The 25,529-nt window shown below is 34.4% G+C and overlaps 4 protein-coding genes and 1 long non-coding RNA gene across 10 annotated transcripts; 2 read left to right on the plus strand and 3 right to left on the minus strand.

The window, feature by feature from the left end:
• Positions 1 to 2,482: 2,482 nt before the first annotated feature.
• On the minus strand, positions 2,483 to 6,340 carry LOC123906446. Of its 2 annotated transcripts, XM_045956367.1 has the most exons (5): positions 5,899 to 6,340; positions 3,613 to 5,646; positions 3,032 to 3,513; positions 2,895 to 2,946; positions 2,483 to 2,583 (listed from the first exon to the last, which is right to left on the minus strand). In XM_045956367.1, the coding sequence occupies exons 2-5, from the start codon at positions 5,626 to 5,628 to the stop codon at positions 2,548 to 2,550; spliced, it is 2,586 nt and encodes an 861-aa protein (XP_045812323.1). In that variant the 5' UTR covers positions 5,629 to 5,646; positions 5,899 to 6,340; the 3' UTR covers positions 2,483 to 2,547. The 2 variants fall into 2 exon arrangements, with proteins under 2 accessions (XP_045812323.1, XP_045812315.1); XM_045956359.1 differs by having other exon boundaries at positions 3,613 to 6,340.
• A 523-nt stretch (positions 6,341 to 6,863) lies between these two features.
• LOC123906471 lies at positions 6,864 to 20,780 on the plus strand. Of its 4 annotated transcripts, XM_045956396.1 has the most exons (9): positions 11,582 to 11,706; positions 11,960 to 12,046; positions 12,258 to 12,295; positions 14,502 to 14,728; positions 14,815 to 14,890; positions 14,991 to 15,312; positions 16,244 to 16,584; positions 16,731 to 17,000; positions 17,093 to 20,780. In XM_045956396.1, exons 2-7 carry the CDS (start codon positions 11,999 to 12,001, stop codon positions 16,481 to 16,483), a joined length of 951 nt encoding a protein of 316 aa, XP_045812352.1. In that variant the 5' UTR covers positions 11,582 to 11,706; positions 11,960 to 11,998; the 3' UTR covers positions 16,484 to 16,584; positions 16,731 to 17,000; positions 17,093 to 20,780. The 4 variants fall into 4 exon arrangements, with proteins under 4 accessions (XP_045812368.1, XP_045812352.1, XP_045812344.1 ...); XM_045956388.1 differs by having other exon boundaries at positions 16,731 to 20,780; XM_045956404.1 differs by having other exon boundaries at positions 11,991 to 12,046; positions 16,731 to 20,780.
• LOC123906531 lies at positions 11,579 to 13,433 on the minus strand. 2 transcript variants are annotated; one of them, XR_006808946.1, is made up of 4 exons: positions 13,139 to 13,433; positions 12,448 to 12,512; positions 12,237 to 12,317; positions 11,579 to 11,710 (listed from the first exon to the last, which is right to left on the minus strand). It is a non-coding gene; the product is annotated as an uncharacterized LOC123906531 (long non-coding RNA). The 2 variants fall into 2 exon arrangements; XR_006808945.1 differs by having other exon boundaries at positions 12,237 to 12,512.
• Positions 16,857 to 19,451, minus strand: LOC123906495. The gene is made up of 2 exons (XM_045956423.1): positions 19,135 to 19,451; positions 16,857 to 18,985 (listed from the first exon to the last, which is right to left on the minus strand). Exons 1-2 carry the CDS (start codon positions 19,449 to 19,451, stop codon positions 18,712 to 18,714), a joined length of 591 nt encoding a protein of 196 aa, XP_045812379.1. The 3' UTR covers positions 16,857 to 18,711.
• A 2,316-nt stretch (positions 20,781 to 23,096) lies between the features above and the next one.
• LOC123890825 lies at positions 23,097 to 24,659 on the plus strand. The gene has a single exon (XM_045940530.1). It carries the CDS (start codon positions 23,097 to 23,099, stop codon positions 24,657 to 24,659), a length of 1,563 nt encoding a protein of 520 aa, XP_045796486.1.
• The last annotated feature ends 870 nt before the right edge of the window (positions 24,660 to 25,529 follow it).

A 25,529-nucleotide genomic window follows, 5' to 3' on the forward strand; every position in this document is an offset into this window, starting at 1 on the left:
TAGAAATTTTATCTTACCCAACAACTATATCTTTATTGCAAAAAATCCAAGCATTGCATTCTTTCCAAATAAACCAACAAGTTAACTAAATCAAATGAAAGCAATGACGAATATTTTTTGGAACATGTGAGCACTACAAAACTGAAGAGCATGCTAATGGGAGCTATTCAGAAAAACGTAAGAAATACCTAACCACTTAAGAACATCATACAAAATGCGAGCAAAGAAATCACAATCAAAGAATAAATAGTTGACATCCCCTTCTTTTTCACAAGCTTGAATATAAAGGAATCAAAAGGTAAAATACCCTTCCTTCCCTTGCCAAGTTATTTTTAGGAAGGAACTCTTGCAACTCAAAAAAATCGGTCGATTCAGTATGTGTTAAAGATGATAAACCCCTATAATTAATAAACTGTTAGAATATGATAAATTATAGGGTTAATTGTTCCAATTCGAGAATGAACATGTCTCCATAGAAAAGGGAAAAGACTAGAATTCTTTATGAATAATTTTCTTCATGGCTTAATTACTTAATTGGTCCCTTAAAGACATTTATGGTTTCAAATTGGTCCCTTAAAGAAAAAAAGGGCCAAATTGGTCCCTTAAAGACCTTGCCGTTAAACATTTTGGTCCTTTCCGTCCAGAAACTGTTAATTTTTACAGGTGGCGAACTGGATGCTGACGTGGCTGCTATGTGGCTGCTATGACTAGGCAAAAAATTGGTGATTGTGTATTTAACATTCCAATCCTCATCTTCATCTTCATAAATTAGGGTTCTTCATTCATCTTCATCCATTCTCTTCTTCTTCTTCTACATTCCAATCCTCTTCTTCTTCTTCTTCTCTCATCGAAACTTGTCTTGTTACCCACAAAAAATGACAAGCACCAGTGATAGCTCGTTTGCACAGCGCAGGAAGGTTGAAACAAGTGGAAGAAGTTCAATTGGGAACACTGGATCTATAAGTTCGGTCATTAGGAGACAACCACAACACTGCAAATGTGATGAAGTTGCTATATTACGAACTGTTAAAGACATTTCAAGTCGTAATTTTGGGAAAAAGTTTTGGGGATGTAGAAATTGGAGACATGATGGTGATGCAGGTTGCAACTTCTTTAAGTGGTTTGATGATGATATTGTTGATGAACGTGATTTGAAGATTGCAAGGCAAAAGAAGAAAAATGGAAAGTTGAAGAATGAAGTTTATGTGCTCAAAAATGAATTGGTCATAACTCAAAAATGGCTAAAGATTTCAACTGGTTTTGGGTGTTTATGTTTTGGAATTATCTTGGTCTTAGTGACCATTATCTTGTTTAGTGGTAGATTCATTTCCAACCCATCTATGTATTCACTTTAGTTTATGTCATTATGTAATGAATGGAGTTTGTGTAGTTTATGAAGTAATTTATGCATAATGTGATGAGGTTTATGTATGGAATTCAAATTAAAAAATGGTTAGTTTTCAGTATCTTCCTATACTCTTATCCATAGAAGTGCTTAATCTTCAATAAACATTGCTTATATTAAACAAAGTCAGGTTACTACTTTTGCTTTAAATGAACAAATTTGGGCCTGTAACCAAATGTGCGCAAAATTTTGAGGCCAAAGATTGAGAGCAAAACATTGAGACCAAAGACTTTCAATTACATTAATTTGGTTTCTCAAATACATCATAACAATTAATCAAAAGATTGAGACCATATATATTAAGGTTCTCAGATACATGATAACCATTATACAAAAGATTGAGACCATATATAATAAGGTTCTTAGATACATGATAGCCATTAAACAAAAGATCGAGACCATATATACTAGGTTCTCAATTACATCATATCAGCTGACTAAATATATACTAACATTGAGGGCATATAAACAAAAGATCGAGACCATATATACTAGGTTCTCAATTACATCATATCAGCTAACAAAATATAACAGACACAAAACATCATAAACTTCAAATTCTCCATGTTGGTTGTGTTGAAGTTTGGTCTCTTCTCTTAAAAGGCAATTTCTGTCTGTTGTTGGTTGTGACTTGTGGCTGGGTTGCTGCAGGCCTGGCTTGTTCATTCTTCTTTCTTTTTGTTGAAGAAGGAGCTGCAGGCTTGTCTTGTTGGTTCTTCCTTTTTTTTGAAGCAGTCTTGCCTTGGGCTGATGCAGAAGCTTGTGTTGAGGCAGGTTGTCTTGCAGAAGCAGCAGCAGGCTGTCTTGCAGAAGCAGCAGCAGAAGCAGCAGCTTGCCTTGTTGCAGAAGCAGCAGCAGCAGAAGCAGCAGCAGAAGCAGCAGGTTGCCTTGTTGCAGAAGCAGCAGCAGGCTGTCTTGCAGAAGCAGCAGCAGAAGCAGCAGGTTGTCTTGTTGCAGAAGCAGCAGCAGCAGTAGGTTGACTTGCAGAAGCAGGAGGTTGTGCAGAAGTAGAAGGTTGTGCAGAAGCAGAAGCAGGAGCTTGTGATGTGCTAGGTTGTGTTGAGGCAGGTGGTGCTTGTGGTGGTGGTGGTGGTGGTGGTGGTTGTTTGCAAGTTTGTTTGTTGTGACCAGGTCTTTTACAATTACCACAAACAATTCCATGAAAAGCTCTCTTCATGTTCCCATCATCCTTTTTCAATTCATCAGGTTCCTTGTTCCTCTTTTTTTTAGGTCTGCCAGGTTGCCTTTTTATTGGTGGTGGTTGAAGGTCAGTAAACCGAGTTCTTACCCATAAGTTTTGACCATTTGTTGGGTAGATCATTGGTTGATAGCAGGCTTCATATGTTTCTTTTCTGAAGTAGTCAGGTACATATTGACTTGGATCAATTTCCATTTCTCTCATACAAGCTATTGCATGTCTACAAGGTAATCCTGTCAACATCCATTTTCTACAAGAGCATTCCTTTGTTCCAAGACTAACAGAAAATTGGTCACCACTAGCTGAAATGTGCCTAACTTCAAACAATTCATAACCAGCAGGCCTAACCAAAAAATGATAAGTAAAATATAAGTCCTCAACAATTATACCTAGTAAACTATAAGAAAATAAGTCATCAACAACTATACCTGACCATCCAATTGTTGCTGAATGATGTCTCTCTTTCAAGCTTCTTTTTTATGTTTGGTAGGATGCTTTCAACATATCTCCCAATTTTTTGTCTATTGGTTTCCCATCTCTCCATCATATACACTCTAATTTCTTCAAGCATTGTCACTATAGGCTTGGCTCTTGCACCAACAATCACTGAGTTGAAAGCTTCAGACATGTTGTTGACCAATGTGTCACATTTTGCCTCAGGTGTGAAATATGATTTGCTCCAATGTCTTGGTGGTATTTTGATTAAATGCTTGAATGCCTCAATATTTATAGTCTTGATCTCTTGCATCTCCCTATGCCATGCATTAACATAAGTTGCATTTGCAGCCTTCCACATCAATTCCTTTAATTTCTTTCCAGGAAATTTCTTTTTGAAATTGTTGTACAAGTGTCTGACACAAAATCTGTGGGCAACACCTGGAAGTAACTCATCCATTGCTGGAAGTAGTCCCTACAACAAGAAAGCAGTTCAATTGTTTTAAATAGGAATATTATAGTAAATAACATTATAGTAAATAACAGTAAATACAAAAAGTGTTTATGTAATTACCTTTTGTTGGTCACTTATGAAAGTGATTAAAGAACAAGCTCTTGTGCCTCCTAAGTCATTGGTTAACAACTCCAAAAACCATTTCCAAGTCTCTTTTGTTTCACCCTCAACCACAGCAATTGCAATGGGTAGCATTTGATCATTAGGGTCTCTTCCAATTGCAGCTAGTATCTGACCACCATAATATCCTTTAAGAAATGCCCCATCTAAACCAATTATTGGCCTACAAATTAAAAAACTTTCCTTACATCCCTTAAAACAAATGTAAGCCCTTTGGAAATGTGGACACAAAGGCCTTTCAGGATGTTCCAAGTCAGCCTCATCACCTTGAAATGGTGTAGTAGTGACTATAACTGTTGAACCACGGTTTGATCTTAGTAACTCATGGGAGTAGTCATAAAACCTAGTGTATTGTTCTCTAAATGACCCATCTACTAAATCAAAAGCAATACCCCTGGCTTTAGATGCTTTGTTCTTAGATATCTTTAAATTCCATTTTTGTTGTGTTTTCTCCATAATATCAATCAATTTCAAATTGGGATTCTCTTTAACCTTCTTATGTAATCTTTTTCCCAACCATTTGGCACTAAGCATTTTGACCTTAGGTTCCCTATTACACTTATGCTCATCTTTAACAAACATCAATTGCCAAGTTTCTTGCCCTGGCATATGTGAACAGTAGGCATTCCATACACAACCACTTTTACAAATCAGCCTTATCCTCTTCTTGTCATTCTTCTTATATTTAATAGCTCTTTGAGACTGGATTGCATAACATCTTATTGCTTCTTGAAACTCTTGTTTACAAGCAAAGTACATTCCAGACTCCCACTTATAATCTCTCATTGATGATGGCATCTTAAAGGTTGGCAATTTGTAATTACTAGGCCATTCTGTGTCATGCTCATCTTCATCCTCACTATCCTCAACTTCATTCTCAATGTCACTATCACTTCCACTATCTAGCTCCTCACTATTATAATCCTCAATATCACTCAATCCTCCAACAAAGGCTTTATATTTACTCTTGTCAATATTCCCAACATCTTCTTCAAATAACTCATCACCTTGTGCAGTTTGTTGTGCACCTTGAACAACAGTATATATATTAGAGTTATTATTCTTCTTTTTTGGTCTTCCCTTCTTGCTTGTTGGTTTGCTAACATTACACTCTTGCCTCACTTTCTTACCTTTCTTTCCCTTTCCCTTGGTCACAGGTTCATCAACAACATTTTCATCCACAACAGTCTCATCCACAACAGTCTCATCCGCAACAGTGTCAAAGTTATCTTCAAGCAAACAATCTTCTTCTGAATCATCAAAGTGTATTCCCAGGGCACTATCTTCACTGTCTTCATCATACTCAACTTCATTTAATAAATCATCAATAACATCATCATCAATTCTCACACCTTTCCCTTTTTCAGCAGTTGGGCCAACCTTATCTCCCTCAGTAGGGCCAGTTGGGCCAGTTTCATTGACTCCCTCACTTGGCCCATTATCATTTAAGTCATCAGTTGGACCATATTCATTTACTCCCTCAACAGGCCCATTTTCTTTTACTCCCTCAGCAGGCCCATTTTCATTTACTCCCTCAGCAGGCCCATTTTCATTTACTCCCTCAGCAGGCCCATTTTCATTTACTCCCTCAGCAGACCCATTTTCATTTACCCCCTCAATAGGCCCATATTCAATCGCTTCAATGAATTCAGGCTCAGCCATTGGATGCATAAGATACAGGTGGACTCTTCCATCCATTCGTGCTATATTTTTCATTCTATTTGCATCCATATCATCCTCCAACAAAACCAACTCATTTACATCTTGTGGGTCATAAAACCACATTGTATCTATACTTGGGTATTTCAATTTCTTCTTAATCTCTCCAACAAACTCAAAATACGAAAAATAATCTTCATCAACAAACCAACTTACATCTGCTCCAACATACCCATTGTGATCAAACTCTTCAAACCACCCCCCATGATGTACCACCACCTCCAATCTATCATCCATGAATAATACACACCACACCTAATAAAATAACACCCAAAATAAACGGACTGACCACAACAACAAGAAGACAACAAACTAAGAACCCTAAATCATAAACAAACACTAAAACCATAAATAAACTAGCAACAAGAAGAAGACAACAAAATTCCAATAACAATCTAAAACAATTCGAAATCTAAAACAGAAAAGAAACAAATACAAAACCCTAAATCGATTCGATTTGTAAACACAGAAACACAAAGTTAAACATAAAAAGGATCGATTTGTAACCTGGATGTGTAGTGTCTCCTTCGATTAGCCTTCGATTCACCTTCGATTCGTTGTCTCCTTCGATTCGCCTTCGCGTCGCCGTCGTTCGCCGTTCGCCGTTCGCCGTTCGCCGTTCGCAAGCTTCTGAGATCGCAAGCTCTTTCTTTTTTTCCTTTCTGACTTTTCTTTTTTATCTCTTTTGTTTTTTAACTTTTAACTTTAAGTTTTTTTTTAAAAAATTAAATGATTTACCTAGTAAGCAATGATTTACCTAGTAAGCAGCCATGTAAGCACCCATGTGAGCAGCCACGTAAGCATCCAGTTCGCCACCTGTAAAAATTAACAGTTTCTGGACGGAAAGGACCAAAATATTTAACGGCAGGTCTTTAAGGGACCAATTTGGCCCTTTTTTTCTTTAAGGGACCAATTTGAAACTATAAATGTCTTTAAGGGACCAATTAAGTAATTAAGCCTTTTCTTCATTATCTTTTACATGAACAATACAAATATAAAGTTTAGAATAAAATTTGTCCTTAAACCTTCATAAAAATTATAAATAAAAATAAAAACAATAAGTAATTTAGCTAACCAACCCAAATATTTTATTTATATATACATCTAATCAGAATTCAAAATTTAACCATATCATTATTCAAATAATTGAGTAATAAAGAACATACACTTGAATGTCCATATTTAAAAATCTTGAATCAAGATTAAAATGTATCAAAATAAAATGATCATGTGTTAGTTACTCCATAACCATCAAGAGTATATTTAGTCTTGATTTTTATATTTAAATATGATTATAAGGTAATAGGATATATTTATAAAAGAAAAATAAAAAATATATTAATAAATGACTCATTAATTTGGGACATATTATATAATTTTTTTTTTTTTTCTTAAACTCCAACTTTTCAAACACACACTTATTTTCAAGGTCCAACGAAGCTTGGCCCAATTTCCCCCAGCCCATAGTCCATGCACACATAAGTCTGGCTTTTTATTTTAGGTTAAAAAAAAAGGAAAATAAATACGTAGAATAATTTTAATTTCCCCCAAAATCGAGAAGATACCCAAACGCAGAACTTGAAACATCGGGTAATTTTCTTAAACCCCTGCCCTTGTCTTAGGTCTAATTCTCGCATCTACACTTCTCTTCACCCTCCGTCGAGAAGTCGATCGACAAACCCGCGCTATTTCACTTCTTCCCTCTTTTTTCAATACTTCGTTCTCACTCACAAGTTCAGATTCGTTTTCAATCCTTTGGATCTCACTCACCGACGATATTCTCAAAATCTCTCATGGTTAAAGCTCACAAGCTCCAATCCCTAAATCCCTAAATCTGCGATATTCTCAAAATCAGATTCGTTTTCAAGCTTCTTCAATCCTTTGGTACTCACTCACAAGCTCCAATCCCTAAATCTCTCAAGCTACGTTCAGATTCATCTCAAGCTTGGTTCAAATTTGGTTCAACATTCAGGCTTCGTTTAAATTTTGTTCGAATCCCTAAATCTCTCAACCTCTCAAGCTTCGTTCAACTTCTTTCAGCTTCGTTTAACATTCAAATTCACATTCAATCTTCAAAATCCAGGTTCAATTTTATGGATGCATATATGATTTGCTTAATTTTGCTTAATATTACTGTGTAGAGCATTGCTATTACTAACTGTAATATGAACTTGTTGTAATTAGGTATTTGAAATCCAGGTTCAATTTTATGGATGCATATATGATTTGCTTAATTTTGCTTAATATTACTGTTTAGAGGCATTGATATTGCTAACTGTAATAAGAACTTGTTGTTGTAATTAGGGTATTTGAAATTCAGGTTCACTTGAAACCCCTTTACACAGCTCATTGTATGGGTAATTAAGCTTCAGATTTTTAAAGTCAATTGAGGTGTTTAACCTTCTGAGTAATTAAGCTTCAGATTTTTAAAGTCAATTGAGCTTAAGAGGGTTTAAAAATTTATTAAAATATACTTGTGAAGATGTTCTGCATTGAAATGAAACGTGTGAAGATGTTCCTTGATTGTCTTTCTGTCCCTTGAAATGAAGCGTAATTTCTGTCAAATAATGAGATAATAGATTCCAATAGTTCCTCTAAAAAGCTGTTATCCAAATACTCAAACTCATTTTGGTTTGGTGTATTTAACATTGCTCACATACAACTACTTAAATAGAGATTAGCATAATGTAGCGAGGATTAATAATCGTGTTATGAAGGCTGATTAGTCTTGGTTGATATTTAACCGTGGAAGCTGAGGTTTTGTAGTCAACTTTGTTTGTCAATTTTTTATGCTGAGTTATAATTTATACATTTTGGAAAGCTCTCTGCATAGTGTATAATGTATATATTATGCATGATAACTCTAGTATCTTTTGTGGTAAATTGTTTCGGTTGCACTGATATTGATTTGTATCCCCTGATATGCTTTCCTCCATGGAATTTCAATGTTGGTGTTATGGTGTATGTTAAAAGCTTGTTTTGGATTGGTGCAAGTAGATATGACCCCCCTTTATGATAACAATCAGAAATATTACATGTTCTAATGTGCTCTTACTAGTGTGGGTTCCCCGTGCGATGCACGGTGCTGTGAGTAAATTTTTTAATTTTTTTTTGGTACAAATTTTTTTATTTTTTAGTTATCATAGTATCAATACCAATTGATGATGATTAATCTCGCCGGAGAGTACACAAACGGACCACAACAATTAAGTTCATTAAATAATTTCACAAATATTATATGAGTTGACAGTGTAGTATTATTTTACACGCTTATCTAATAACAACTATATATCCCGTTTAAGATCATCTTCAACTATAGTACCAATTAGGTACTTATTATGTACTACAATTAGAGCGATACACATTTGAGTACCTTTTATGTACTGAGTCTAAAATAAGCATCATCTCTCTCCTTTGGGATCCACCTTATTTTTCATTGATGAGATCCATTTAAAACTTTTTAAGAGATGCCGGACTCAAGGAATTATTTATTTATTAGGTACTATTATTAAAAATTAATAAATAAGTAATGTGTACACGTGAGACCTAGTTAAGTACTCAAACTTGAGGAGCTCCATTGTGGATGCTATAACAGTCTTGAAAATATGATAAATGATTCCTATTAAACATCAATGTATACTCATATGACACGTGTCGGATAACTTTGACCGGTGTCCAAAAAAAGTCAATTTTTCTTTTACTTTGACATTCCTTTGATCTGTGTCCGACACCTGTAAGACACTCATATGACACGTGTCGAACAAGTGTCCCAAATAAAATTATTTTTTCTTTACTTATACTCTCCTTAGGCACATATCAGACATATCTACAAGAGTTAAAGATGTGTCGAAACAACAATATTGATCAATAATATTTTTAGTTTTTTCGATAGTAGATGGATAGATAAATGGTAAAATATTATTATATCTTGTTTTAAATTTTTTTTAAGAAATAAATTGCTCAACTTAGATTTATATATATATTGATTCTCAATTTATATCTTTTATAAATATGTAGCGGTGTCGGTGTCCTATATTTTTTACATTAGCGGTGTCGTCGTGTTCGTGTCAGAGTTTGTGCTTCATCGGTTGATGATAACTAATCTACATCGGAGAGCACACAAAGTAGGTTCTCTATTTCAACCGAATTTTTTCATATTGTATAGTCATAAATCGAACCTCTAACCACATGCTTAAGAGATCAAGATCCACTTGAATTACCTTCTTATTGAAAATTAATTCAATTGGTGACGATTAATATCTGTCGGAGGTAAATAAAAAAATATGAATGACATTGTGCGTTAATAAAAGACTGGACATGACAATTTCTGTTGTACGATGTTTGATTTTAAAACAATTCCTGGTACTGGACAAACGGGAGTTCAATGGACAGGACAAAAATAGAAATTCTTGTCCCCTACAGAACCACGAGACAACTTTTTGTTTTCTACACAAATTGTCTAAAATACCGAAATAATTTTTTATCCACGAAACACCGTACAACACAGAGTTTGTTCAATACCTTAAATGTTTGTCCTGTGTTGTTTTTGTCCACAAAAAAATGTTATATTTGAAGGGATTAAAATCATATTTAACTCTTAAATTTTTATAGATCGATAATTTGTGTCTTGTATAATACTTGTTATCTTATTAGATTATTTTTATCACCTACGGTTAGCCGAAAAATCAAATGAATGTAATTACGTCCCTAAATATAAGATTTTTCATCCTTCTTATATGACCCCTTTCAAATATCCAATAGCACTCATTATTTTTTTATCAGCATACCCTTAAATCTTTTTAAAGGATAAAATTGTAAAAATAATATTAATTGTCAACAAATTTAATACTACGATCCACTTTTATTCAGGTGTCAATTCAGACTTCAAGTGGTTTCAGCCGTTTTTTGATTGTAATTGCGGGGATCAAATTGTTTTTTCATACCAAGTATATCGTCAATCACCACCGAACCAACTAACTATTGACGATATAATATTATTTTTGCAGCAAAGATTTAATTGAATTGAAAAATAAAAAATTAACTTAATTTAATTTTGGTTTGAAGTCCATAAATTACATTGGATTTGGTTTGGAATCCGTATGATTTATTACTCTCTATTTTTATTTTCAATCTTCTTAACTCTCGGTTAATCACTCTCCTATTATTATTAACTTTTCTCTCCACAAGCTTCACTAACACAAACCCTAACTTCCTCCCCCATTTGTTGCCGCCCCCCACCACCATCTACCCTCAAACGGCCATTACCAACACTGTCAATATCTTACTCTTATCGTCTAGTTTCTTTCTATTTGTTCAGTTTTTCAATTTTTTTTTTTAAGTTGATGTTGTATCTCTGTCGCAAGAAACACAATTTTCGGTCATCTTTCGGTTCATCCATGGAGTTTATGACCGGATCTGTAATCTTTTATCATGTAAGCTATCCTTTGTTACGATTTTTCTTTTTCTTTTTCAAGATCTAACAGATTACCAATATTGTTTTCAACCTATTTATGGTTTATATCTTCTTTTGTTGTTTCTGTGTCTTTCTGAGATTACCATAGAACAAATGGGTGTAGTTAATAAATTCTCACCTCTTGAATATGACAACTAAAATACATGAAAACGAAATTATTGAAATCTGAAAGTAAAATATACAAAATAGCATATTGAAATTGAAACTCTTTTGTGAAATATGCGTTTCATTTTAATTTGTTTTGCATGTAGAAACCATCTTTTAATATATGATTTTGTTTGATTGTTGGAGTGTTGGTCGTATTCTAGAGGTGGTATATTATAAACTATATTGTTGCAGAATTTAAAGTAAGAAAATATTTTTGGGGTTGAATATTCATGTATTTGGATAAATTAGTGTCAATAACCACCTCTAGAATACCACCAACATCGATTTCTTAGGAGTCTCAATTAATTAAAGATTTCTTTACTAAAAAACAGTCCTTAAACTGAAACGATCATGTCTACCACATTAAAATGTTCCAATCTTGAACAACAAAATAAGTAATATTTAGCTAAGGTTAAGAAATTAATATGTGACTACAATGGGAGATACTCTTAGCATCACATGTCTTTAAACTTGGTTGGTTATGCCTGGCTCCTTTCCGAATTTGATTTAAGCAAGTGACATATTAATATAGAATGTGTGGCTTAACATGAATGTCTTATCTGAAAACAGGTTGATGCGAGATTCAGGAGGAGTGATGAATGAGTTGAAGTAGTTGAGTGACTTATATAGGGAATGTAGTTCAAGAAGAAAGAACAACTATCTCATTGAAATTTTTCATATTTTTCTCCTCAAAGGTACCTGCAAAATTAGTTAAAGATTTTTTTTCAATAAGACGTAAATGGTTCAAATTGATCCAAATTATCTGTATATAATAATAGTATAATAGTTCTTCCTGAACATATTAATTTATATGGAAGTTGATCAAAATTAAGTGTGGAATTCTAAAGTTTATAGGTTTATGTCTTTGAGTTAAGGGAGGGAATTGCATAGTCCTTAAGAATCCCATTTCATACAAATTCATATGTATCTATTTCATTTGTGTGTCAGGGTTGCTTTGATGCTTTCCACTGTTTAGCAGGATCTCTTATGAATTGGAGGGTGCTTGGAAAGCTTATGTTATGCATCCAACTTGAGGTGTTTTTTTTTACTATTATATATTACAAATTGTTGTTTTGGTGTATGAGCTAAATTAAGTCCCTTTCAAATAATATGAGGAATTTTAGAAGTATGAGGATGTAAGTGAGTGAGTGGTAAAGAGTTTAATTTTTGTGTGAATATATTTTTGCTCAAGTTTAAACAATTAAGGTTGGTTCAATAAACTCACTTTCCTTTATTGGTGGTGTAGGCTCCATTGTCAGGGTATGCTCCTTCCTTCCTTTGCAGGTAAACATCTTTTAGTCCAATCCTAAAAGAAATTTTTTGGCACACATCTGAATTCTTTTTTTTTTAGTTAAGTTCATAAATTACTAAGAATAAACTATAAATTTATTTACCTATTAGAGAATATCAGGGAGTTATAAATGTAGAAGCAATACCTGCATCTATGAAATTTGAGTTTCCACCTTGTTAACATTCTTGATTGATGTGTATGTGGATGTTTCTAAGGAACAAATAATCACTAATTAGAAACTTCTATAAACTTTGTATGCTTGTGCATGTCAATGAAACTATGTAGAGTTTTCTCTATAATATGTATACTAATTATAACTAATTAGAAACTTCTATAAACTTTGTATGCTTGTGCATGTCAATGAAACTATGTAGAGTTTTCTCTATAATATGTATACTAATTATAAACTTCAATGATTGTTGCTGCATTTTTTGGAGGCACAAGAAATTTTGGAAGAACTAATATCATTATGTTTGTAAATGTTCCCTTCTTTTGAATATATATTCCTTTTAATCTGGGTTGGCACACAATCAATGTGTTTCACTCTATGAATTTTTAGTTAATAACTTGGGATGGACATAGCCATATTCAAGGCAGGATGGTTGTTGTTAGAGTTTGTTACAACTTACAAACACTTTCTTATTGAATTTCTGTTGTGATTACATTCATAAATAGAATGAATTTTCCTTGCACCTACAATACAGATAATATATTTGTTTCCTTGTATTTGCGGTTCATAAACATGTATTATGGAAAGGCTAGTGAGAAGAACAAAAATTGGATGAATACATTAAGTTTTAATTTGGCTAGTGATTATACAGGAGAACAAAAAATACCTCATGGATTTTCATTTCTTGCTGGGGAGTAAAGGTTCTTATTTTTATCCAAGTGTACCTGCAAAATCAACACCAAATGCAATTATCTGAAAACAAATTCTCAATATGATTGACATAAATTTGCCAAATCAAAAAAGTAGACAAAATTAGGCAATAGCATGAAATATAATTTATTATAACAAATATGATTGACATAGGAAGAAAAAGGTGTTTGATGACATTGAAGAAGATATGAAAACAAATTTTCAATATGAATGGAACTGAATATATGGTGTGAAATGTTGTTGCTACCCGTAGTAGTATTTATAGGCAATGGGGGCAAAAGATATGAGCAAAGAAACTTGGGGAAAAAGTATTACAGCTGTTTTTTTTTTTGTTATTTACCTATATGACGAGCAAAATTAACCATCTCATCAGTGATTTGTAAAACAAAAACCATTGTCTTTAATGACTTTGTTTCTTCCTCATTAATATTGCATATTGCACACCTTACTAAGTACAACAAACAGTAGATATGAGCTGGCGATAACTGGCAAAGGCAAGAGAAAAAATATATAATTGGATATAAGCATGTAAAACAAAAAAGATAAAGAACAAATCTCATCAACCATATACGACAATAATGCAAATATATTTATCATCTTGCCAAAGCATTTGGTTATTAAAATAAAATTGAAAATTAAATAGGGGCTACCTAGGGAGTGGACCCCACTCCAAAGTGGGACACTGCCTATGAAAATTATTTTCCAAGATTTGAATCCAAACTTGGCATGTGGCTTCCTTTGGACTAAAATACCAATCTCACGCACCACCACGTGTCAGAATACTGTGTGAACAGTGCTTTTAAGGCACTAAGCAATTATTCTCTATTATAAGGGTTTTTGATCTTCATGATTTGACTCATGAAAGGAATGTAAAAACAACAAATAAGGAAAATCAATTTGCTGATGCATGTGTCTTGCCATTATCTGTTTTTGTATATAGATTTGGTGGAAACTTCTAGGATATTTATGGTGCCTGGCTAATTTGTCGATTTAGGAATCACACTACTTTGCTTAAATTGAATTAATTCCATTTGATTCGATTTAATTCTATTCATGATTACCTAAGTTGTTTTTTCTTTATTATATTTTCTTGGTGTTTCTTAGTTTGTATACGGAATGATATATAGTTTTGGATTGTTGATTGATTTATATTACACCAGTCGATTTGTATTTGTGAAATCAGAGTGATATATGTAGTCTTGTACTTTTGAATGAATCTCTGGCAGATTTATATTGTCTTAGTGTTTCTCATTTACTAATTGTTTTGGTGGTGTGTTTCTGGTCAGTATACTCTCTAAATACGTTTGTGTTGAATGCAGTGTCTGCAAAGAAACTTTGGAGACTATGTCAGAGTCGGACGATGAAGTCATGCATGAGGAAGTCATGTATGAGGAGATGATTATGGAAATAATCAAAGTCGAAGTCAATTGCAAAAAAGCCCTTGCAATAATTAATAAATCAATACAGGAATCGAATAACCAGGAACATCAATATTTGTTGGAATTAAAGGCCCGCGTCTTATGGTATATGAAAAAACGTGATAATGGTAAGTTTAGTTTTCAAACATTTGTTTAAATAAGCTCCAATTTAAAAGACTAAATCACACACACAAATATATATGCACATTTTTAGGTGTATTGAGTGCTTTGGGGGAACTGTTTGATTCCGGGGTTGAATTCAGATTCCCAGTGACATACCTTGTGTATGGGTAAGTTTTTTTTTTTTTTTTACATTTGTCATTTCTTTTATTCCCATGTCCCTATTGAACTTCCATTATCTGTTGCATTGATTCATTTATTAAATTTCAGAGCTTCCTCGCACGTTAAAGAAGGTTCTGAATCTCAACTAAAGATCTATAGGCTTGGATTAGAGCAAGCTGAGAAGAAAGATGACAAGATGGTGGATGAATTCAAACAGAGACTTCAACCTCTGGAGGAAGCAGCACATAGGAAGTTAGAGAAGTCAAAGAGGAAGATGAGGCGCGGGATGAATGTGGAAAAGCAGGAGGAAGAGGAAGTTCAAACACCTGTTAAAGATGTAGAACTGCAAACTGTCGTAGATGTGACGGCGTCCGAGCAAAGCGTCTTAGAGGAAAAGAAAAAGAATGAAGATGAAATTTTTCCTTTCCAGGTACAATTTTACACTGCCTTGGCAAAGGAAATATCCATTCATAGCAAAACCTTAAATATTAGAAGGCTAAATTATCACAAACCCATTTCCTTAACCAATATCACAAACTCAAATAAAAACTAGATACTTTGAAGCCCATCTCCTTTAAATAATTTATTAACTGTACTTGAAATGTAGAGCTCATCAGCAGTAACTTTAAAGTTTCTTTATCTTATCCAATTTCAGCAACTTCAGATAGGATCCCTTATGTTTTTCTTTTAAAGCACTAAAACCCTCCATATAATCTTCCCTTTCTTTAGCATTTATTCTTGCCATTTTTCTTTCAACAAAGCAAAATTGACCTAACTTACTAGTAGTTACTACTCAGCAAGCATTAACTATAAGCATGTGAATCGCAGAGCAATAACTGAACACATTTCCTTGAACCCGTGGCCTTGAATGAGAAGTAACATCTCTATATAGAACACTCGGGAAACTTTTTAATCTTATTGACAAATCCATGAATGTATCTTCCACAAAAGCTGTGACGCCGCTTTTAAATAAACAACCTGCCAAAAGATAAAGCAATTTGTTGCAATTTTGAATCTCTTCGTTATGTGGCTCTATTATGTCTATTTCCTGTTTCATCTATGTTCTCTTAAAAGAAATAAATGATTCAGTCTCATTTCCATTGCTTTTGATGGCACAGCTCTAAGGACACATTTGTGGCGACAATTTTTTATCACAAGTTAACCCCCCCCCCCCATATGCTATAATGAACCAAAATATCCAAGTTCCGGCTCCCTACCTCATTAGAGGATATTAACTAGATGATCAATAATATCATTTAATTTCATATGTTCAGGATGCATTCTCTAAAAGTTTGAATGTCTTTAAGGATATTTATAAAGATTATTATCTTATCAGTTCGCTTTGATTTATTTAATTGCAGTTCGATTGCCATTTCAAGTTCACCATGGTTGGCAAATTAAAAAATCAATGTTATACGGGGATACAATATATAGGGGAGGTTGAAGTAGATAAATCCTTTGTTGCTGCTACTAAATGTCAATTGAGCTATTTTAAGGAACTTTATTATCAATGTTCACGACACCAGAGCCTTTTGACTGTGGAATCTATTGTTCAACATCCCGCTGATGGGACTGACTTACTTGTATGTGAAGTGGTCTAAACTTTAAATGATTATTTTGAGGAGCAGAAACTTGATGGGGCAGAAGTGACTGAAACTCAGTGGTGGGAACATATCTCTGAGAAATTTCGAAGAAATTTTAGGTAAAATGTTTGCAATTGTATTAGTTTATTCTGTAATATATTCTTCTCTGCCTTTATATTTCTTATTTCTTAATCTGAAAAAAAAAAAAAAAAGATACAGGTTGTGTAGTAGTTAATCTCTTTGTTCTTTTTCTTGTTAATTGTAGAGATGTGATTCAAGGGATGATGTTCTTATACTCAGCAACTGATTATGATTGTGGGGACTTGTCATTCAATGTGTTTGTTACAAAAAGTGGCAGAGGGAAGATTTTGCCAAGCATGGTTAAGAGAACTGGAACGAAACAAACTGTAGATCATATCAAAATACTCAAAGATTTAATGAAGACAGTCATTGCTTTTCCATTCAGTGGCATTACAGAAAGTTTGGAGCTCCCACTTGAACTACGAAGGTTTTTGGATTTTGAACATTCGAGATGGTAAGTTTAGCACACTAACTTTAAATCTATAGTTGCATGACTATCAAATTTTGTACTTGCGTTACTCATAGTTTATGTTTCTTGTTTTTTAGTTTCAGTCCGGCTTGGTTTGTGATTAATTGTCCCTTTTTCTGGACCGTGGAAGAACGGATCCAGTTTGCGCATGAGCTAAAGATGTTGATCAAGCTTAATCTGAAGTTTAGATATACGATTGAAGCATGTCTTGAGGATGCAAATTTGTTTTCTAATTGGAATGATGTTGTTGTTGATGGCATTTATAAGAAGATACTGGACTATCATGGACCAACAACCTCAAATGCTGAAGATGATGATGCAGATGAATCAGCAGCACATGCAAAATCCAAAGGTATGACATTACTAACTTTCTGCAATAAAATTCTGAACACACCTCATGTTACAAAGTTTTGCGTTAATAACAAACTGCTGCATAGGATCTATAGGTTTATTTTAATCTTCATTCCCAGGGGTCCTTAATTTCTTTCTAAGTAACATGCTTATGAGATTCTAAGATATTAGTACTATATGCATATACTTTCATCAATATTTAAAAAAATAAATATTATATACCAAAAGATCATTTATATATCATCTACTAGAAACATACAAAAGGCTGTGCATATTAGCCTATACAACTACTGCCACATATTGGTTCATACAAAAGTACCACTTGCCCAGAATATATATACATAATAAAGTTTAATAAAGTAACCTGCTTTTTTATAAGAAAACACATATTTATTCTATTGAGTTATTGCAGTAAGCAACTTTGGTTATCGCTCTAGAGTCGACATTTGTCGATTTTTTGTTGCAGCATACTCGCATTACTAACCTGGATATTTTTGATCATTCAAATGCGAGTATGCTGCAACAAAAAATCGACAAATGTCGACTCTAGAGCGATAACCAAAGTTGCTTACTGCAATAACTCAATAGAATAAATATGTGTTTTCTTATAAAAAAGCAGGTTACTTTATTAAACTTTATTATGTATATATATTCTGGGCAAGTGGTACTTTTGTATGAACCAATATGTGGCAGTAGTTGTATAGGCTAATATGCACAGCCTTTTGTATGTTTCTAGTAGATGATATATAAATGATCTTTTGGTATATAATATTTATTTTTTTAAATATTGATGAAAGTATATGCATATAGTACTAATATCTTAGAATCTCATAAGCATGTTACTTAGAAAGAAATTAAGGACCCCTGGGAATGAAGATTAAAATAAACCTATAGATCCTATGCAGCAGTTTGTTATTAACGCAAAACTTTGTAACATGAGGTGTGTTCAGAATTTTATTGCAGAAAGTTAGTAATGTCATACCTTTGGATTTTGCATGTGCTGCTGATTCATCTGCATCATCATCTTCAGCATTTGAGGTTGTTGGTCCATGATAGTCCAGTATCTTCTTATAAATGCCATCAACAACAACATCATTCCAATTAGAAAACAAATTTGCATCCTCAAGACATGCTTCAATCGTATATCTAAACTTCAGATTAAGCTTGATCAACATCTTTAGCTCATGCGCAAACTGGATCCGTTCTTCCACGGTCCAGAAAAAGGGACAATTAATCACAAACCAAGCCGGACTGAAACTAAAAAACAAGAAACATAAACTATGAGTAACGCAAGTACAAAATTTGATAGTCATGCAACTATAGATTTAAAGTTAGTGTGCTAAACTTACCATCTCGAATGTTCAAAATCCAAAAACCTTTGTAGTTCAAGTGGGAGCTCCAAACTTTCTGTAATGCCACTGAATGGAAAAGCAATGACTGTCTTCATTAAATCTTTGAGTATTTTGATATGATCTACAGTTTGTTTCGTTCCAGTTCTCTTAACCATGCTTGGCAAAATCTTCCCTCTGCCACTTTTTGTAACAAACACATTGAATGACAAGTCCCCACAATCATAATCAGTTGCTGAGTATAAGAACATCATCCCTTGAATCACATCTCTACAATTAACAAGAAAAAGAACAAAGAGATTAACTACTACACAACCTGTATCTTTTTTTTTTTTTTTTTTTCAGATTAAGAAATAAGAAATATAAAGGCAGAGAAGAATATATTACAGAATAAACTAATACAATTGCAAACATTTTACCTAAAAATTCTTCGAAATTTCTCAGAGATATGTTCCCACCACTGAGTTTCAGTCACTTCTGCCCCATCAAGTTTCTGCTCCTCAAAATAATCATTTAAAGTTTGGACCACTTCACATACAAGTAAGTCAGTCCCATCAGCGGGATGTTGAACAATAGATTCCACAGTCAAAAGGCTCTGGTGTCGTGAACATTGATAATAAAGTTCCTTAAAATAGCTCAATTGACATTTAGTAGCAGCAACAAAGGATTTATCTACTTCAACCTCCCCTATATATTGTATCCCCGTATAACATTGATTTTTTAATTTGCCAACCATGGTGAACTTGAAATGGCAATCGAACTGCAATTAAATAAATCAAAGCGAACTGATAAGATAATAATCTTTATAAATATCCTTAAAGACATTCAAACTTTTAGAGAATGCATCCTGAACATATGAAATTAAATGATATTATTGATCATCTAGTTAATATCCTCTAATGAGGTAGGGAGCCGGAACTTGGATATTTTGGTTCATTATAGCATTTTGGTTCAACTCTTGGAAACTCTCCTCACACTTATCATCCCAAACAAAAGCTTGACTCTTCCTAGTCAACTGAGTCAACGGCAATGCTAATTTGGAAAATCCTTGGATAAACCTCCGATAGTAACCGGCCAAACCAAGAAAACTTCGGATCTCAGTAACAGACTCCGGTGTTCCCCACTCTTGCACGGCTTCAACCTTAGCAGGATCCACGGCTATTCCTCCACTCGATATAACGTGACCCAAAAAGCTAACTTCATGCAACCAAAATTCACACTTTGAAAATTTTGCATAAAGCTGTTGGAACAAAATTGGTTCTATAGCCCTAAACTTATGTTAAAAATTTTTGATGATAACAAAAGGTATTAAATGCACAATTGGTAGTACTAATATGTTTATTAAGTGTGCATGATCTTAAAAGCAAATTCTGATAATTGTTAAGAACTTGAGAAAGGAGATAAGTTCTGAATAGTGCTCAGAAGTTGAAAATATTCAGAAGCTCTTGGTCATCAGAAGATAGAAGAACATTCAGAAGCATCTATTCACCAGAAGCTAGAAGCCTTCAGAAGATAACCAAGTTTATAAAATTCTGAAGAATATCTTCTTGTCAGTACTTCTCAGAGAACGTCAGAAATGATTGAAGAATAATTCTCTGATGCTATGTCCTTGTATATGATTGAAGAATAATCATAGTACATCAACCTTATCTTTTAAGGAAGGAGCGTATGAGTCATTGTACTATCTTTTCTCTATTTGGTGCGTACTATATTTCATGGACAAGGTAGTGGAAGATTTTTGCTACTTCAAGTAAAGAATTCAAAACCACCAAATCAATAGTACAATTCAAGCTGACAACCTTATCTTCTTACAACGGTCATTCACAAGTGAAGCATTTCATTTGCCTATAAATACAAGACACTTTGTGAAGAAACGAATACAGCTATATACTGCTATTACTGATCTACTGCTGCACCATTTGAACAAATTGACAACTTGATATATTTGCACAAGACTACAAGCTTCTAAACATTCTGATATACACTTAGATATTTGTTTCAAATCTTTGTGTAATAGCTTTAAGTCTTAAGGTGCTTACATTATATCACAACTTTCTTATTTTTATTAAGTTAGTTATCTCTTGCTGTGTGTTGTACCCTATATTTTGCCCGCCTTTTATCATCATATTGGTTTTTGCTGCATTTTCTTTCAAATATGTGAATTAGCCCATTTGGTAGTGAAGCGAGGGTTAGAAGAGTTGTGAGTATAAGGTTGCAAGTTCGAGTCCCACCGTTGTCCTTTTTATAAATATTACATTTTGTTTTTGTGAATATTACTATTATTTTTCTTATTATTATTATTATTATTATTATTATTAGTAACAAAAAATCCAAAAAAAAAAGCAGTAAGGGGAATAAGACAGCAGTACGCATGATTTAAGGAAAGACCAAAGAAACAAGAAATTCAATTTTACGCGTGAGAATCAGCCAAAACAAGGAAATTGATCATTATTCATAAACTACAATTAAGATTATTCCTTCTCAGATCAATACATATACAGAATTAAAAGAAAGAATTAAAAGTCAAGAAAAGGGGGAATTCAGCTTCACGCAAAGAACAAATCAAATCCCAAAGGGGAAGTTCTTCATTCATTCATAAATTGCATTCAACTCATACAATTCCATTCCAAAATTAATCAATCAATATCAAAGCTGACCTAACCCTTTTACTTATAAAGAACACAAGAGTTTCACACAAAAGGAGGTTAGAAAGGAGGAGGCCGAAAATCACATAAGAAGAACGACGAGAACGGCGGCAGCAGTGCTGCGTTTTCTCACTTCCCCCTCCCTTGTTTTAATCACACAAACAATCCTCACCACCTCAATTTCATAACCATTCATAATACCACAATCCACCACATTCCACCATCATGATCTATTCATCTTCTCCAATTCCATAACCATCCTCCAACCTTCATCAATCACAACCACACCATATTCAAGCCATGATCATCTTCAACCTCCACCAATTCATTCATCATCTCGACCAAAACCAAACAGAAAAGAAGAAGAAGCAGAACAAGGATCGAAGATTTCGCCGCCGTCGCCGCATCGCTGGAATACCACCGCAAGTTGCTCACACCATCACCGTTACCGGAACCCACCACCGGAACGCTGCCACAAGCTCTCGCCGGATCATCTCTCAATCGGACTTGTGGTTCGGACAACCGTCATTCTCCTAAAAAACATTAAAATCAATCTCAACTCACCAAACTCTACTCACTTTTCGCGTTCATACACGCGCCTCTAATTATTTTTTCTAAACGAATATCATCGCCCAAGTGCGAGTTCGTCTTTAAGTCTGTTGGGTTTTTGTATATTGGCTACATTTTGCAAAAACATCTGTTAGCCAAGTGTTGAGACATATGTGCATACATCAAGTGTTGAGACAGATGTAGGTACACATTGGAACAACACCTGTGTAGTCTGACTGCGCGTCAGCTTGCGTTATTATTTCATATTCAATCTTTTGAGGATTTGCTTGAAGAATTATTTCGTGGTTACTTATACAACAAGGCGCACGTGGTCTATTATTTTCTGAAGACAGCCGAACCCTAGTTCTATTTTCTAAAGGAATGTAATAACTTTGGAAAATATATTATTTGATTTAAAAATATATTTGCTGCTGCCGCAATTTTGAAGACCTAATTCTGACTTGGAGCTCAAGCTATTTCACTGCTATAAATACGAAGACAGGCACATGGTTCTGTGTATCTAAAAATGTGTTATTACAAAGCGTGTGTACTTAGGGTTTTAGAGTGTTTATTGTGAGCCTTTCTTATATCTCATTGATGCAAGCTTAGGACCTGAGTTTATTGAGTTGTAACTGTGAACTTCTCCTAAGCTTTGAAGTACGGAGTTAGTTCTTGAGGTGTGTGTGATTTACTCGTAAGCTTTTAAGCAAGAGTGAATCTTAGGTTCATAGGAGGGTGTATCCATCATTGGGTTGTTCTGTGTTGATAACAACGTTGTCTGTGTTGTTGGTAGGAATTGGGACGGGGTCTCATATCTAGGAGTTCCTAGGTAGGATTAGCACGGGTAGTGTCTAGGTGAGAAGACTTGTAGTGTGACTGTTGTGGTCTTTGAAGTAGAACTATTATAGTGGATTCATTCCTGGATTGGTATCCCCCAGAGTATGTGACGTTGCACCGAACTGGGTTAACAACTCTCTTGTGTTATTTTACTGTCTTTGTTATTTGTGTTCTGTGTGCAGACAAGTGTAGACACACTTTGCTCAACACCTGTCTATTGCGTGACAGCAAAGTGTAGATACACTTTGCCTAACATCTGTTTATTGTGTGCCAGGAATTTCAATTGGTATCAGTGCAGGCACCCTGTTCTGGTTTTTAGGGTGAGCTCCAGGGAGAATTTTCTGGCAAATATGGAAAAAGAAGGAGGACTCGTTAACAGACCACCACTTCTGGTTGGTGACTCAAACTATGACTACTGGAAATCACGTATGACAGCTTTTCTAAAGTCTATTGATAATAAGACCTGGAAAGCAGTTATCAAAGGCTGGAACCATCCAGTTATTGTTGACAAAGAAGGGAAATCAACACTTGAATTGAAGCCTGAGGAGGACTGGTCCAAAGAAGAAGATGAGTTGGCTCTTGGAAACTCTAAAGCACTGAATGCATTGTACAATGGAGTTGACAAACACATTTTCAGACTTATAAAAAAATGCACCTCTGCAAAGGAAGCTTGGGAGATACTCAAAACAGTACATGAAGGTACATCTAAGGTGAAAATATCAAGGCTACAGCTTCTAACCACTAAGTTTGAAAATTTAAGGATGAAGGATGATGAAAGCATTCATGAGTTTTACATGACTATACTTGACTATGACAATCAATTTGATGCTTTAGGAGAAAAGATATCTGAAGAACGACTAGTAAGGAAAATGCTTAGATCTCTCCCTAAGAAGTTTGACATGAAAGTTACTGCTATAGAAGATGCTAAGGATATCTCAGAAATGAAGCTTGATGAGTTAATTGGATCCCTGCAAACATATGAAGTGGCTGCAAATGAAAGAACAGAAAAAAAGACTAAAAGCATAGCCTTTGTTTCTAATGCTGAAGTTGAAGAACAACAGGATGAGATGGAATCTGATGAAAGCATCTATGATGCTATTGTGCTTTTAGGGAAACGATTTAATAAAGTCTTGAAGAGAATGGACATACGACCTAGAACAAATGCTACAGACATTAGTCGCAACATCAATAGAAACATCAGCAACCAGAGAAAACCAAGGACAGATGATAAACCCAATCAAAGTAAAGGTGTCCAGTGCCATGAATGTGAAGGATATGGACATATCAGGACTGAGTGTGCAACTTATTTGAAGAAGCAAAAGAAGGGTCTATCGGTTTCTTGGTCTGATGAAGACGACTCTGAAGGAGAAGCAGAGACTGCAAAACATATTAATGCTTTGACAGGTGTATGTACATCTGACAACGAATCCTGTGATGAAGAGCTAACCTATGAAGAACTAGCTGATTCTTATAAGGAGTTGTGCCTCAAAAGTGAAGAAGTGTGCAGAATTCTAGAAAAGCAAAAGAAGACTATTGCTCAACTGCAGGCTGAAAGATATGATAATTTATCAAAAATCTCAGAGCTCAATAAAGAGGTAACTGAACTAAACTCCCACCTTAACAACCTAAAGAAACATGTAGTAATGTTAAATAAAGGAACTGAATTGTTGGATGAGATACTGGAAAATCAAGCCTCTCCCGGCAAAGCAAAAGCAGCCATTGGCTATAATTATCAGCATGATAATAAACCAAAGGATTACAATCAAGACACTAAATACATACCACTTAGACAAACATTTCCCACAATGTATGGCATAGTGTCACCACACCTGTCTGCAGAAACTGTGAAAGGACAGAGACAGATGTTACCACATGTGTCTGCACATCGTCAAAGAAAGCAGAAAAATACATAACGAACGCAGATTGTATCAATAGTTTGAAGTGAGCTGATGCAGTCACCGGTAGCATATTTCTCGGTTTCTGCTTTTAGTAAATTCTGGGCTTATTATATCAGTATATGAAAAGTTTTAAGCAGAACTGGCGGGTTTCATTTCCTTCATAGTGTTTACACTTTTTAGACGATGCTTAAGCAGATAACTTAGCGCTCTAAGCACACCTAGCTGTCTAGGTGAATGAAGTACATGTCATAGATGAGATATCATCCGTCGAGGAAGAGGTATATTCGTCATCTCTAAGATTGCTGGGATGTCCCATATGTCTAGGCGAAATGTCCCTTGCTATCTCTGGTAAAGAGCACCTCACATTGACCACATATTATATGGTATTGTTAAAGATTCAGTACTGATTGCTAAGCATCATACCAGGTCATAACACACAAGGACAATTTCAAGTGGCTTAAAGAGGCTACTGATGCTGTTTCTAATACCTTCACACCTAGTGCAGAGTTTTGTATTTAGTTAACATTATGGTCTTTTCAATAATTTGCAAGTGATTATATACATGATAGCAGGGTAAGGATAAAGGATAATACAGAGAACAAAGGCATACACTAGTCTAGTTACTACATTAGTTGGTCTGTCAGAGGCATTTTGTTGAACACGTTAGGACATCACTCAAACAAGACATGTATAGTACTCATAACAAATCCATTTACGTGTGTGTGTGTGTGTGTGTGTGAGAGAGAATAAGATATGTAGTGTGCATAATTAAATAGAAAATAAGATAAAATTTCAGTGTGTATGCACACCTAAACCAATCACAAAAGCTAAGTAAGAAATAAAAGTACCTAAGAAAGTGCGATCATGTTACGCAAGTAGGAAGTG

This window comes from Trifolium pratense, linkage group LG1 (genome assembly GCF_020283565.1).
Source record: "Trifolium pratense cultivar HEN17-A07 linkage group LG1, ARS_RC_1.1, whole genome shotgun sequence".
In the NCBI taxonomy this organism is placed as follows: Eukaryota; Viridiplantae; Streptophyta; class Magnoliopsida; order Fabales; family Fabaceae; genus Trifolium; species Trifolium pratense.